Raw genomic sequence first — 16825 nt, forward strand, 5'->3', positions numbered from 1 at the left:
TTCAAACTTTATGAAAGCCCAAACTGTCCAAAGTTGTCCTCAAAATCCTTTGCTCCTGCTGAAATAGCTAAAGACTGATTTTTCCAACTGGACAAGCACAACCTAAAATTAACATACTCTTCAGAAAAACTTACTCCTATATTGAGTAATTTCATCAAGTGCCATGGAATTCTTCCATAAATTGCAAAGACAAGCTATATACCAGAGTGACATGGACAAGGGGATATTAAATTCAGAACACTAGCATAATTTATGCTGAATCAAGGAAACTAATTCAATTATGGAAATTAAAAGCAGAGGAAAAAGTGAAGTGAAAAATCAGATTTTGATAAAAGCTTCACCGACAAAATACCCTCAATGTTACCTGAGAAGACTCCAGGCACTCTGAGCAGGAGTAAACCCGCTACAGAATCCAAATCAGTAAACTACTGGAACAAGTAAAAATATCTATGATCAGGCATGCAGCTTGCTTAAAAGGAAATGTCACAGGGTCAACCAAGGTTTCTAGCAGACCTATTCCTGCACATACTTACTACAAATCAGTTGTTAAAAAAAACCAAAACAAACACATGAAAAAAAAGCCCCACCAAACAAAAAAATGTACAAAACTACATACAAGGTTTTGTTTGGGTCGTTTTTAATTTGTTTACCAGCCAACTATAAGATATTAACAATATATCAAGAATTTTAAAACACAGGTTTGGGTAAAGGTCAGAATGAAGACTGTACTCAACTAAGTAAAATTAATGTTGCACAGGGAAAGCCATAACACGAATCTGTCAAAACTGAAAACTTTCCCTCACCTGAAGGTTCCCCCAATGACTTCGTATGTAAAGTCATCTGAAATTTCAACATTATCAATATAACACACTAAGTTGATAGATATTGACTTCACCTGCTATTTTCTGGCATAAGTTATCTGTTTTATGGGAAGCCAAAAATTGGATCTATTCCCACATAACAACACATCAGTCATTGTCTTACCACGTAAGAATTTCCAAACTTCTTCCCATAAAACAACACATCAGTCATTGTCTTACCACGTAAGAATTTCCAAACTTCTGGAGAACAAAAGAAAAAGGGAAAAAAAAAAAAAAAAAAAAAGAACAAAAAAAAAGTCTGAGTTCCTGTAGAAGACATACTTTCTACATGAGCCTAATTAATTTTCTTGCCACTTTGCTCTACTCTTGCTGAAAAAGAAACTCAAAAAATGCAATGCCAGCAATGGAAAATTTAAGTTAGTTCTGCAAAATTCAAGTGCATTAGAATCCCTTTAAAATGTTCACATGCAGTCATGAAAACAGCAGTCCAGAACTGCTGAGCACAGAAATTCTGCATTCTATACAGTTCTCTCTGTGGAGATTTATTGGCTTGTTTTCATCACAGGGAAAGCAAACAAGTAAACCAAATCTGACACTTCTTAACTATCTCCCCAGTGTTATTCTGTAACAGAGCAACACTATTCTTAAAATACTTCTGAAAATTTCCCAGGAAGGTCAAGATTCATACCAGATGTCAGCAGGTGAAAAAGTTGTTTATGATGGAAAGCAATAACCTTGAGTGCAATTAACCAATTGGACTTAACAATTAGCATCAATGAAAAGGTTTCCAACATCAGCAGTGAAACACAGACACAGCCTTTTCAGTGGGAGGGACACCAAACTACAGAATTAGATGCTTCACAAACAAACTGGAGGTGGCAGCTGCCTGCAGTTCTAAATGCATATGCTGAGACATTGCAGGGATGAGAAATCTCCCTGCACCAATCTTTTCTCCCATCTGATCAACTATGCTAACGTCTTAAAAATAAAGTTGGCAACATCAATAGTAGTGCTGTCAAAAATCCCAAAACAAAACAACCCCACACTCAGCTCATCTAATTGGTACTCAAAAACTTAAGGTGGCAATAACAAAACTGAAAGCTTATCTGAAAACCTTTAGTATTGAGTAAAACAGTTCTCTCTTAAAAGTTATCTAGATAAGCATGCACTCATATTTGTCACTTTTACATCCAAGTTCATTCTACTGTCATAAACTTTTCATTACAATATTTACTGTGCCTTACTGTTACAGTCTTTGTTCAAATTTTGGGTTAGGTGGGTTGTGGGGCAGGGGGTGTTTTTCAGTTTGGATGGTTGAAGTATTTTTTTGTAGGGGCAGGCAGACAAGTGACAAGTGTGGTTGTTGGTTTGGTTTGTTTTACTAGCAGGTCTAATTAAGTTAATAGTGCCTTTCCTTCCTCACTCATGGAAATATAACATATCCTTTAGACTGCATTAACATGGCTTAGATTTTGCACTTCCTGTTGCATAGTTTTTTAGTGTTATTTCATATGCATTAGTGCTTAAAATTTACATCTTAAGGGGTTTTAAGTCTGCAACATACATCTCAGGCAACATGGTTATTCTCTAGTCGTTCAAAGAAACACAGAACATTCCATGACTCCTAAATGTTGACACAATGCTACATTGTTGAGGGAAAAAAAAAATCCCAGATCTTTAAAAATAGTACAATTTTAAAGGAGCATAATTTAAAGAATACTTAGGCAGAAAACTTACCATCTCCAGCTGGCAGGCCTCGTTCCTTTTTCTCATCACATTTATTGCATTCACTGAAGTACAGCAATAGAAACATATCCAGAAGGACCCAAACCAAAGAGGTGGCAAGGACCACCTTGCAATATGCAAATTTTTTCATGGCACTTTAAGTCAAATACAAAAATAAAAAAGTATAAATAAAAATATCAACAGGGGTTTTTTTTTAATCCAGTTTGAGAGACCACGTTCTATATCTGGAAGAAAAAAAAAGAAAAATAAAAAGAAGTCACAAAATTTACCTGAGGACAGATGCTAAAAGTAGAAATTTTAACTCCATTTTAAACGTAATAATTTCGTTCTCTTATGATGTATGCAAGAAAATTAATGTCCTATTCATTTCAGTGAGATAAGGGAATGGGGTCAGTTATAGCAGCATTATTCCAGTCCTTTATGGTGTTAACGTTCATCACCTGAAACATCAAAATGAGTGACCAAAACAAAGTCCTCTGCTGAACCACTGGAAAAGAAGGTAGGCACATCTAATGATATTAGAAGAAACTCTCTGGATCCTCTGGAAACCAGGACAGCCTAAATGAATGAAAACCAGGAACATCTCGGGACGTAGGGTATCAATCTCTACTGTGTGAACCCCATGGCTCCCATTTCTCATGCCTCTCCCATGTAGCACACACTGACATTCGGGGTCCATCACTAGGAATGCTGGCCTGCAATGCCAGGATTTTACACAGGGTCTAATTGCCTGTTGCACAAGCTTCACAAAGACAAATGCTTTGCACTTTCAGCAAACCAAAAACAAACATCCCTTTTGGTAAAATAAAACAGTAGGCAAGGTTAACAAAGTGCCCATAAGCCACCAGGATCATTTACTAGGCATTCAAAGCCAAAGTTAGCAATTTTGACACTTGAATTGCCCTTATTAGCTTAATGTTTCATTATAGAGCAAACCTCAATATATTTTTTCAATGTGTATACATTACAATTTTAGAATGCCAGCCTTTGAAATTCTCTTTTGCCCTACTCAAATTACAGATTTTGTTACAGAGACTGCATACTTCCATGACTAGTAGGGCAGAATCAAGAACAGCTTTGAGCTTCCTCACATTAAAATATGGAGGGTTTAATTTATTTTTTTTTAGCCACTACTGACATATTTCAACTCAAATACTCCTGAAATGTTCACCAGTGGGAACAGCGTTCCAGTTAAAACCAGAATTGTAGACACTCTTCACATAGAAAATGAAGGGAATAAAATAAGGAGACTTTGAAGACATGCTAGGATTTTACAAATTACATATACTAAACTTTTCTTACATGCTTTCAGTGAAAACTGAAGAATTTATTGAAAAGAGAACTTTAATCACAAGCCTTTGTGCTGGTTTGGACTGGTGTAGAGTCAATTTCCTTCACTGAGACCAGGAGAGGCCGTGTTTTGTGTTTGTGCTGCAAACAGCATGGATAATTCAGGGATGTTTTTGTCACTGCTGATCAGTGCTTACACACTGTTGAGGCCTTTTCTGCTTCTCACTCCCCCCCACCAGTGAGGAGGCTGGGGTTGCACAAGAAACTGGAAAGGAACACAGCAGGGACAGCTGACCTCAACTGACTCAAAAGCTATTCCATATCATATGGAATCATATAAAGCTCAGCATATAAAGCTGGGGCAAGAAAAATGAAGGAGGGGATGTTTGGAATGATGGCTTTTGTCTTCCCAAGCAATCATTGAATGTGATGGATCCCTGCTCTTCTGGGGATGGCTGAACATCTGCTTGTCCATGGGAAATGGTGAACAAACACCTTGTTTTGTTTTACTTGTTTGTGCAGCTTTTGCTTTAACTCAACTCATTTTTCATTTTTATTCCTCCCAGTCTCTCCTCCATCCCACTGGGGTGGTGGGGAGTGAGTGAGAGGCTGCTACATGGGGCTTGGATTTCAGCAGGGGTTAAAGCACATCAGTTGTGACTACACCAAAACCTCATTAAAAGCCAGCATTGTTAAGAATGCGTTTCCTTTAGTATTTCATTGCCATAATTTGACCCCTGACTCCCCCCACCCTTCTGAAGGGAAAATACCATGACATCCTTTTTCCAAATACAGCCTATTTCTTCTTATTGGCAGCAGACATATTCCTATCTCCCTCACTCCTTTACACTGGAGGATGTTCCTTTACACAGCTTTGGATGGCACAGCAACATGAGAGCCTGTGGCCTTCCGCTTGTACAAAGCTAGAAGGGTGTACAACCCTCTGCTTCCTGCACATCAAATGCCAAGAATGAATTTTGTTTGGGATCTCAGCTTGCATCTATATAGTTTTGGTGTACAGGGATGACTGTAAAAAATTAGGAGCTGCAGAAGTATCTGTAACTAACAGCCTGATGATAAAGTAACAGATGAAATTACCACAATGAAACATTAAGTGAGATAAGTTATGAAAAAAATCCCAGGGGTTGTTCGGTTAGAGGTTTTTTGGTTGTTTTTTTCAATATCTTTTTTTTTTTTTGTTTTTAAATAGATAGGAGGATAGACCTGAGCTGTGGATCTTGCTGTACTATGAAATTCTGTAAAACCATCAGCAGCAGTGAAATAAAAATAAATCTGCTACAGACTACTATGTAGAAAAGAAAAACCAAACCATCATTACTCCATTACACAGTATCTGCTCTCTCATCCTGAGGGTTGTGCGAACATCCAGTCTTATAATTACAAAAAGGATATAGAAGGATTAGCAGGAACATGTGAGAAGTGCAAAAGGATGAATACAACAAAGAACAGCTTTATTATAAAACGAAAGTAGCATTTTTCCTGGCTGGAAAAGGTGTAACCTAAATCAAGTGGCAGGTCTATAAAATCAAAAGCTGTATAGAGATGGTAAATAGAGATCAACTGTTGCCTTTTACTTCTTATATTGGCAGAAATCAAGCTAATTTAGCAGCAAGAGGTTAAAATCCAGAAAAGGAATTTATTCCCTACTGTGTGTAGTCACCCAGGGGAGATGCCTGCCACCATCCCCGGCCAGTGCTGCAAGTCTCCTCATCAACTAATAAATACCAAGTCCTCACCCCTACTTTGGGTGCTCCCTGACTGTGAACTTCAAGTCCGTGCATTCCAGAAGAGTACAGTGAGGAAGTATCATTCCAGCTTCCCCTGTTCTCTGCCCTAGATATGCATATCAACCACTGGCAGAAACAAATACTGTATACAGAAAAAATTTGTCTGACATAATGCATGACTGCCCTTAAACTGTTCATACAATAGGTTTCTTCTGGTCCAACTCGACAGCATAAGAAATGATTTGGCAAAAAATCAAGTCACACCACCACCCTACTTGTTCTTAAAGAACACAAACACTAATAAAATATGTGTTTTGAAAGAAAACTGTACCAATTCTTTAAATTTCACACTTCTTGAAGTTCAGATTTGTGGGACATTAGGCTGTAAAACAGTGTAAAATCCACAAGAGCACAGTGCTTTGGGGTCCTCAAATTAGAAAGACACCAGGAGAACCACAATCTAGACTTGCTGCTTTAGAATGCATAGCCTGGCGGTATATCTGCCTCCAACAAAAGAAAATTCCTTTGTCAGTTCAGTGAAATGTCAAAAAGACACTTTGTGAACCCTTTGAATCCTTTGAGGGTTCAAGGAAGTGATGAAAAGACAGCGATGCAAAAGTTCAATGCACAGTTTTCCATCGATAAGGCCCTTCCCTCTATCTTTAGATGAAGGCTCTCATTCTTTTGGGCAGTCTATCATCTCATGAATTAAACTGCATTTTTACCACTGCTTTTATGACAGCACTCCCCCATCTGCTTGCCCAGCAGAGGGGCCCAGAAACTCCAATGAAGCAACTGCTCTTAGCGCACCAGAGCCTTGACCCAGAGCTCTGGGAAGAGGGCTCTGCCATCCAGGGCTTGGTTCCTCCCTCTGCTGCTGGAGAGGTGGTGGTGGCCTCAACCACAGGAGGAACACTCTGCCTGAGTGCTGCTTCTTCAGTGGACGAGGCTACAGAGCAAAGTGAGCAAGGACGAACAGCAGGTGGATGCATCTCCACAGAGACCTTAAAGCGTCACGAGTCTGTGCCCCATGATGCAAAAAAAGAGACAGCTAAGCATTACACTCAAAGGATAAGTGAATGGAAACTCCCAAAATGGAGAAATGGAGGATGAGAGAGACAAATCCAGGAAATTGTGGCAACAGAAGTAAAGCAGGCAGATGTGCCCTTCCACAGCAATTATTGTTGTATCCCTTCCACTCCGTGGGATGCTGTTGAAAGACTGATGAATAAGCCTGAGTTACATTTCCTAAGCATGTGAGGAGGTTCTCAGATAATCCAGGAGTACAAGTTGGAACAAAGCAAAAGCAGCAATAAGAACAGCACTTTAAGGATAGCAAAAAATTAAAAAATTTTAAAAAGGCTAAAAATAATGCAGATCCAGTGCTCATCATGAAAAGGTTAAGATACTCAATGCCTTTTTCATCTCCTTTGTTATTGGAGCCTAGAGGGAGAGTCTGCAAGAGTGACACTTCACATGCAGGACACAGACTGGGTCAGGGATCTCTTAAACCACTTGGACATATGCAACTCCATGGCACCAGAAAGGTGGCATCAGAAGGTGCTGAAGGAGCACGCTGATCTTGCTGCAGGGCCATTCTCTATCATCTGTGAAACGTCTGAAATGGTGATCCAGAGATTCCCAATCCTCAAGATTAGGTTAAAAGTTATTATCAAGTAGGAAAGGAGATTCTGGAGAACCATCTGCTAAGTCAGTCTCACTTCAGTCCTTGCAAAGATTATGTAAGAAATCTCACACGCAAATGCACAAAACCGCAAACTAAACCAAAAAAAAACCCAACAAAATAAAGCAAATCCAATCCCAACCAGATCACCACAACACAAAAACCAAAAGGGGAAAAAGGCAGTACAGATACACCAAAGCCATACCATACTTGAACATTTTGACAACTCACTTCAATGAGAGCATTGGTTTGGTGAACAAGGGAAGAGCAGAGAATGGTGTTTGCGTTAACTTCAACAGGGACTGTGACAGTCCTCCAAAGTACTTTTTCAGAACTTAGTGAGATTTAATCTAAAGAAGTGGGTTATCAGGGGGTGGACAGCTAGCTGGACCAGCAGGCTTTATGGGTTCTGACCAGCCATACAAAGTCCAGCTGACAGACAACCACTGGTGAGAGCTCTCTGAGGCCAAAACTGGAGCTGACACTTGCTAGTGTCTTTACTGAGAAGCTGAGCTGAAAGCATGCTCAGCAAGGTTGCTGGTGACACCCAGCTGGGCTGGAGCACGCAGACAATACCCTGAAACAACATGCAGGAAGGAATGGATCTGGGTGGCCAATTCAAGGGACATTCAAAGGCTAGAAAAACAGGCCAGTTAAAACCTCAAATACTCAATAACTAAAAAGTACAAATTCCTGTTCTTAAAGGTCAAGTTGGATGACGGTCTGAGCAACTTGATCTAGCTGGTGGCATCCCTGCCCATGGCAGGGGCTTGGAACTAGAATATGACCTTTGAAGTTCCTTCTGACCCAAACCATCCTATGATTCTACGAGTATTATCTGTATGGGCTGGGTACTACTTGCTAGGAAGCTGCTCTGCAGGAAGAAACCTTTGGAGACCGAGAGCAAATACAAAATGAATCAGCAGTGTGTTCTTATGGCAAAGAAAGTCAACTGCATTTACAAACCAGCCTAGCAACCAGAGAAATAACCCCCAGATGCACAGACTTACTAATTGCATTTACCTACAGAGTAATGTAATAGAATTGAAGATTTTTGCAAAACCAAGTATTTTTCATCCCTTCAGAACACTGGATTATAGATTACAAAACCCTTATACTATGGAAGAAAAAGGAGTATTAAAAACACCTTGGAAAAGGTAGGAACAAAGGTTGTACTTTATCAAGAATAAAGTGAAAGGAGGAAAAATGGGTACATTCAAGTCTTGTTACTTTTGAAGGTCAAGTTAATTTTTCTTCCCTGTGACAAAATCCATAATGCATTTGACACTACAGGAAAAGGTCATCTTTAAAATACTGCTCATATAAAGAGCATTGTTTCACTTAACAACCTCTTTTACAAACACAGTTGGCATGGGAAAGAAAACTTACTCTTTTTCAGTATAGCACAAAAATACTCAGTCTTTATCTCTGTTTATACTAGTGATCAGTCTTCAATACGACTTTGTAGCAGTCTTGACAAAGGATTTCATTGCCATTATTCAGCTAAATCAGGATTCTACACTGGATGCAGCACGTAAACAGAAAAAGCTGATGCAAAGTTTGTTTTCCAGAACTTCAGATATGAACAAACAGAAGCTGGCACAAAATAAGGGCTCGTCAAAATCCTGACACAACATTTACTATGTTTAAGCTATTAATATCAATTTAAACCAAATGGAAAATTATTAACTGAACAGCATCTAAGGAAAGATTGATGGCCTAACCAAAACTGAATTTTCAGCTTCTCAGTCTACTTAGTAATGAGGGAGAAAAATTGGCATACTGTAAGGTAACATATTAGGCATGTCTATGGAATTTTGAGCAAACTGCTAAAATATTGAGCCAATGCAAATTGTTGTGAGCATTGTCTACAACTCTGTATGTCTGAACTATTAGTAAGGCCAATCCCATTGGTTACATCCACATTTGAAAACAGAAGTGATGCCAACACTACAAGTAGGTTCCAGAACTACTTTTGCTGCTGTGCTGATGTGTTTTGTTTTGTTATTTTTTTCTTTTTTACTGGCCCATGCTCTAAACTGGTTCTAGTGCTTGTTTGCAGAGAGCACATTACCATCAGAACATTAGTAAACAGGTTGGTTTGAGGATAAACAAAGCACTACCTTTCAATGCTGTGAAAGCAAGTGATAAAAAACCATTTAAATTAGGTCAGCCCATCACCTGTGGAAAACAGATTATTCTTCATCTTTTTCACAGTAACACAAATGCATCCAGTAAATTTCAACAGGCAAAAATAATATTAAAGAATTTTAGGATGCCGGTAGTCTTCTTCTCAGAAGTTAAAATAAGAGAAGAATATTTCATGGGGCTATGCTCATTTGATGGATTTTGAAAGGTTTTATTATTCATCTGTTCAGCACAATTCAGCAAGTAAGTTCTGAGGAGGTGACGAGAGAAAGCAGATCATACTAGTCTCAACAGTATGAAAACAATTCATTAAAAGCAAACCTGCACTTCAGAAAAATCTGAGAAATGTAGGTCAGGACAAAAAATTTCTGTTCTTCTCGCTCTGAGTAGGAAGACTACACTTTTAATTCATCAGAAGCAATTTTTTAATTCACAAGTCAATTATTTAATTGACCATTTGAAAAAATATTAATTATGTTTCTAAAAATGCTGGGTCTTAGAACAAAGTCAGAATAACAAACATGGAAGTGGCTGACTACAGTTGAAAAACAGGGATGAGCTTCATACACAAAGGCAGAAGCTATTGTTTCATCCCACCTTTCCTACCATTTAACAGAATGCATTATACCTACAAAAGTAGCTCTTGCGAGGTTAAAATCTCTCATCACATAGAAAAGCAATACAAAAAATAGAACAAGAGTTATGCACTCCAACTACTGCTTACAACTGTATGGAACTATGTGACTGTGTACTTGAACCTCTGGTTCTCCCTATTCAGAATTACAGAATCATAGAATACTTCAGGTTGGAAGGGACCTTCCTACCCAAGAGGTCTTTACTTAACCTCTAAACTTTTAAGATCAGTTCTAAATACTTCTACTTAGTAAGGAAATAACATTTCTCAATTGAAAAAATTGGCTTTTGAAAAGTTTGGCTTTTAAAACACCTTCTTTCAGTTAATGCAAGAAAGTTAATTGAAAATGCAAGGCTATTTTGGTGCCTGTAGTTTTCAGAAACAGCTATAGTTATTGAACTTCTAAAAACAGTTTATAATTTTGCAAATCAGTGTTTAGTAGTTTCTCAAATGAGTTTTTAAAAATGCCAAATTCCCTCAATAGAGCATTTTTGGGAATGGAACAAAAAATCATTTATACTACTGCTCAAAATTAAAACCTTTGAAATCACTTAAATTACACTCTTTCCCAGTCATAGTCAGACCTGTGCTTGCAGGAAGACACTGCAGTGGGCAAGGTTTCAAAGGATCAGAAGAACAATATCTTAATCAAATAATAAAAGTTCAAACCAATTCATTGCACAGAATTTGGATTTACATTCTTTTTTCACAGCAATTTTTGATATGCAAGAAAAGGAATAAATTGATCCAGGAGGGAGATGAAATATTCCCTATCAGAATATCACTGTAAATATTGCAAGAGCTCAAGAGGATAGCTAAGATTTGGAAATTAAGAACATAATAAAAATACAAAGACTACTGCTGTCATATAACCAGCTGAGATTCCATAGATGTCTGCTCTATGACTTTGAAGTAGATTTCAAATGTCTGAGGCAACAACTTCATTTCTCTGTTCTTCTACAGGTTACATAAAATTTATCTAAAGCCAGACATCTCATTCAGGGATTCTTCACACATTCCCATTCTCTCAACTGCTCTAAAATTTAAAACATACTTCTAGTATGTCCAGTGAGAGATCAAAATACATTAATTAATATTGCCAATCTGAAAACAATAAAAAACAACTATACATCTTTTTACTGAACCGCTTCAAATATTTGGCGCACATCATTAGCCCAGGTTAACTGCAACACATAAAATGAATACACAGATATACAACACCCTGAAGCAAAGAGAAATAGGTGTTTACACGGGCATTCCGGTATTGGCTGTTACAGACCTGGCAGGTAAGTTCAAATCACTACTATTCAAATCTTTTCCCTCTTAGACTGAACAGCAGAACTGCCTCTGGTGACAGGTGCAGAATAGGCAATCCTTTTTGGAAAGCAGATTTATAAGCCAAAAGACAGTTATTTTCCTGAAACAACTGCAGTCTTAAATTGGGTTACTGACACCTCAGATGCTGACAGAGAGCGAACATTCCTCTTCCAAGCCATAGCTGCTATGCATACACACTCTGGGTGTGCTTGACTAAGAGAAAGAGCCAGCTTGAGAATACAGGCAGTATTTTCATCACTGAGTATCAGGGGCAGCACGAAGACAATGAGCAATTCATGAGTGAAAAGCTTTTGTTGTTAACAGCAGCAAGAGATGATTTAAACACTAAGCTCATAAAGCCTTGACATGCAATAATCAATGGCTGAAGATGCATCAGTAAGACCTATTTGAGCCTTCTGCTACCCTTCACAGCAGCCTAGAAGGCTGAAGTGGACTAGAACCACTGGAATAGTTTTTCTTTTTGGAAGATTCACAGATGGTGACCCAGCACTTAGCTTTTTCAGCACAGCAACACTCCTGCCAATCAGCATCCCAGAGCTATAAACTGACTCCAGTTTTTAATAACTCCCTGAAGAGCTGTGTTACCTAGTCTTTCAACCCCAACACTACAGGACTTTTAAAGAAAAATTGAGGTCACATCAACACAGGTGTTCTAGGTGAGGACCTCCATTTCCTCAAGAAAAACAATCTGTCATGTGAGGTACAGAGTGTGCAAGTTTACCATTACTCAAAAGAAACAGCTTAAAACTAAGTAATTTTAGGCTCCCTATTGGATCTAAATGGTCTCTAAAGCAATTAAAAGCTGAACTACCCAAAATTTATATTGCAGTGGAGTAGTGTCACAATAGCAGAGATTAGGCTATTAGTACACTATTAGCTGTCTGCAAGGAAAAGCTCTAAACACCTCCACATGTTTTAGGTGCTCAGTCTTGTGACAGGATGCAACACAGTGTGAAGGTTTCTAGCCAAAAGCAGCATCACCTGGCCTTACAAGGCATGGGTTTCCTAAGAAACAAAGCATTTAAGCAGTCAAGCATTTCTAATAATCAAGGACTCATACATTTCCAAAAACTGTTTTAAATAACTTGGCAAGTGCCAGTTGAGCTGTAAGTAGAATAGGTTACCTGATAGGACTTTTTCTAAATTAAAAATTATTTCTGAAAAAAATTAAATTTAGCATTGTGAGCAAGCTTGTTTAAGAAATCATATGCACTAGATTAGACTACGTGGAAGTAAAACCACAGTAAGCTGTTTCACATTCTCAATGCTCATATTTTCCGTCTTCCTTTACAATGTTTCTGCACAGTTCAGAAAATCAAATTGACTTCCAAAATGTTTTAAAAGTTCAACATTAACATGTCTAACAAACTCAGAATTTACCAGCTGAGACAGAACTAAAATGGACACTATCCTTGTCAATAAGTCTTCAAACAAATGTGTCAAATAATAGAATTTTCTGCAGATTTTACTTTCTTCAGTCTGCACATGTCAACACTCAAAAATATCAGGTAGCATTTCCTTTTGAAATATTTTGACAAAATAAGCAAATTCTTCTTGAAAACAGCAATGAACACAGACAAAAGGGTCTCAAATTCACTCTCTATTCTGCTATTAAGTTAGAAGAGAAGAAAACTAGAAACTCAGGTGTCAGTATGAAATAATTACAAATTTCAAGGACAAGTCCTTCACTACTTGAAGGTCAGGTGAATTCACCATCACAAAACTAGCTACATATTTTTCATAGAAAAAAACCTATGCAGGCTCTGAATAATCAAATGAATAAATCTTAAACAAGACGTCCCTGACATCTTCCTTGCATATTGTGAGAAATTATTACATCTTTCAAGCTAAGTCTCAAATGTTCAAAATCATCAAATCTCCATAAAGCTTCTCATTATTTTTAGGTATGTCTCAAAGCCACAAGTTATAGTGGAATAAAATTGTTCATTAATTCTTCAAACACTTTTAAAGATGGCAGAAAATTACACGGGCAAATAGCCATCATTAAGGATGAATCACCAGTGGGCAAGAATTTGATTTAAAGAAAAGCAGAGTAAGCTAATTAAAGAAAAAAAAATATAGAGGAGACTTCTGGAAACATTGGGTAAGTTGCAGTCAATAGATTCAATCATCTTTCTGTGAGTAAGCGCAGAAACCTCTAATCTTGAAAACTTTCTACTGTAGATTAAAAATCCAGCAGGGAAAATTGAAAAAATACCAAATAACTTTAAAGAACACTTTTTCTCTACCTTCAGCATATGTGAAAAATATTCAAAATAGTGTTTTAGAAGAAAATCTTTGAAATAAGCACAAGTAAAGAAAAATTCATCGTACATGTTGGGGCTATATGGTGTTTATCATAGAGAAGCTGACTGAATTCTGCCTAGAGTAACAGCAGAACTTGCTGAAAAATCAAATGCAGATATCAAGTTAAAAACTGCTGAAAGAATAACATGCGTGACTGATGGTGAAGACTTGAAGAATTATAATAGATAATTTGAAAACATACGTGTGACAATCACTTAACACACAATGGGTTCTACCGCCACAAGTAAAATGAAGAATGGTATTTCAAGTAGAATGAAGAATGGCAAAGAATTCAAACAAGTTAACAAGTTTTACCTCTCATTCTTTAAAAGTGCCACTGCAGATAGTTTAAAAAAAAAATCGAAAAGCACCACACCTCATCATGTCTAGGGAAACACCCAAATTCTAACCCAAATAAGTCAGCACTCTTGCAGGCTAAACACTTTTTGAAATACAGAGAAAATATCAGCTCTCCATCCATAAAAGTCTAGCAACAACAACCACAAAAAAAAACCAAAAAAAATTCTCTAGCAAGAAAAGACTGATCAGATATGGAGAAAAAAAAGAAAAGCTAGCATTGTCAAATTTTGGGATACATTACCGTTTTGCAATGTTTCTCCCAAAAAACTTGTGCTCCTTTGCTTTATATCCATAGGCAAATAAAAAGCCTACCTAGAGAGCAAAAAGGCCATATTTATAGAGAAAAGCAATGCAGCTTTTAAGCATACAATCCCAGATAAGCCTGTTCTCACATCACAAAGCTGTGTGCTCAGCAGGTAACTTCTGCTGCTAACAACTGTTCTGTACTTAATTAACACACACAGTATTGCACTACAGAGAAGATTCTTCACATCCATCCTTCCCTTCCCCCCTTAGACTCACTTGTTTTAGATGGAGTTTTTCTTAATTCTGTCTTTCCAGAGATCACTGACAACAGAAATTTGAGAAATACCACACTTTTAAGTCCTTTGTTTCAATTGTCAATCCACGCAAATGTACACATGGCATAAAAAGAGCAACCATGAGATTTTCTTCAACCATGAGACTCATTTTTTTCCATGTAAAGTTTATTCCTAAAGTAGGCAATGTCCATATTTTGGGTTCTACACTGAAGAGGTGAACAAGATGAAAAGAACTCTCAGATAAAAAGCTAAAAAGGCAGAATAATAAATGCAGAGTTATGGAAATTCTTTAGAACTTGAGAGCACTTTCAAGACTGGACAAGGCAAGAAGAAACTGATGGGGAGATGTTAGAACAGTTTTCAAGCAGACTGTTGTTGCAATGGCTCTTCTTCAGGACTAGAGTCCTGGAACTTTGTCCACGTGCAGTTCTGGTCTCAAGCACTGGTACTGGTATCTGCAAAGGAACTGAGCCTAAGCTCTAGAATTCAGACTCCAGGTGAGCTACAGATATGCTGACCTGTGATGCCTGACATCACAAGAGAATTCACAGGGTATCAGTACTGCCCATTTTGAGCAAAGGCTGGTTTCACACTGAGACATTCTCACCACAGAGTTCTACTCTCCCTTTCCTTTTCAGTGCCCATTTCCCTTTGCTGTTCAAGCAAGCAAATTATCCCTAACTCTGGCAGGGAGCAGCTATGACCAGTTCAGATCCCTTGCAAGCAGATGCCCCATCCTACCCCACTGCTCTTACACTGCATCTCCTAGTTTGCCACCATACCAACAAAAATCAAGATAATGTAGAGACAGGATGGAAAATGATCTGCTACTGCTGGACTCAACACTGTAAAAGAAGAGGAGAAAATGACAGAAGAACCCACCTATCTAAGAAATACAAAGCAGCACATATGATTCAAAAAGCCTGGGGCACAGAGTATCCACCCATCCAATAAACGTGACCCATCCAATAAATATGTATCTGCAACAGTAAAAGTGGATAAATACGGGCCACATCACAGAGATTTTAATTGGTCATGCACATATTTCTTCCCAGCTTTCAACTTCATTGAAAAATATATAAAAATTTTACATTCAAGTTCATTTTTGGTCAAAAGCAGCACTGTGGAAAAGATAAATTGACTTCCACAAAAATACAAGTCCTATTTTGTCAATGGCTTTAAAAATCTGCACTTCTTTTTTTTTTAAAAAAAAAGAACAAACTGATCATGCTTTGAGATAATTTATGGGAGAAAATGCTAGAAAAGCAAAAAATCAATAAAACTTTAAAAAATTACTTTTCATTTAGGCCATGAAAATTATTTAAACAAGGTCATTTTCAAAAGAAAATGCAAAATTTTCATTATTCTGTAATAAATGTGCATCAAATATTGTTCCATTTTATTTCTTGAATATTTCTTTTTGTTTCTTAAATATTTCTTTGAAAAAAAAAATGGCAGATTCTCTCAGACATTAAATTTCAAGACTATACTCTTAAAGCTAGTGATTCCAAAATATGTTTTTCATCTGGCCTAACTTGTAAATTTTCATCCTAGTTTGACAAATTTAAATAAAGTAGCCATATCATGATATAGAAAATGCATCAGTAAGGTAAAAAAGTAAAAAAAAATTAATTTTTTTTATTTGCTGCGCTGTACAGCAGTCCAGAGAAGTCTGAAGAGTGGGATATGCAATTTGAGGCAGAAAGATTATTTTGTGGAAGAGCTCACTTGTTTCCCCAGTTACCTATAAGTGTGATGATAACAATTTTCTGCATAGCTGCATAGGGAAAACAATCAGCAGAACATTCAGGAAGGCAGACATGCATCAGACTTCAGTGAAGTACTTCAATTTCTTCAAATACTTTGGTGCTTATTACTTAGCTTTCCTTTTTTTTTCTCCAGAAACTGTCAGACACTTCATGAAAAAAACCAGCTAGTGTATTTAATTTGACATCAAATTATTTTTGAAGGTATAAAGCTTGTAGCAACTTGAGCTGTTTTACAATTCAAAATTAATTCCTGACTAGAAGCCAAGAGACAAACAGGTCGCCATAAAAAAGGTCAATCTGTCAGACAATATTAAAGAAAGGAATGTGATGGAACTGTTTTGGAAATTCAATTATATATTAATTGAAAATCACAGAATTTGAGAAATAAAATCACTGCTAAAATTTAAACTAAATCAGAGATCCGAAATTTTTTCAAAC

At 37.3% G+C, this 16825-nt stretch overlaps 1 protein-coding gene across 2 annotated transcripts in view; it reads right to left on the reverse strand.

Moving 5' to 3' along the window:
* GALNT1 (polypeptide N-acetylgalactosaminyltransferase 1) overlaps nucleotides 1-16825 on the reverse strand; it is an 87332-nt gene that overhangs the window by 43026 nt on the left and 27481 nt on the right. For both annotated transcript variants that reach the window (XM_041408110.1, XM_041408109.1), the window contains exon 3: nucleotides 2559-2791. In XM_041408110.1, coding sequence (XP_041264044.1) covers nucleotides 2559-2697 — 139 coding nt within the window. In that variant the 5' untranslated portion in view covers nucleotides 2698-2791. The remainder of the gene's footprint in view (nucleotides 1-2558; nucleotides 2792-16825) is intronic.

Source organism: Onychostruthus taczanowskii, unplaced genomic scaffold (assembly GCF_017590055.1).
Source record: "Onychostruthus taczanowskii isolate IOZ18803 unplaced genomic scaffold, ASM1759005v1 scaffold29, whole genome shotgun sequence".
Classification (NCBI taxonomy): Eukaryota; Metazoa; Chordata; class Aves; order Passeriformes; family Passeridae; genus Onychostruthus; species Onychostruthus taczanowskii.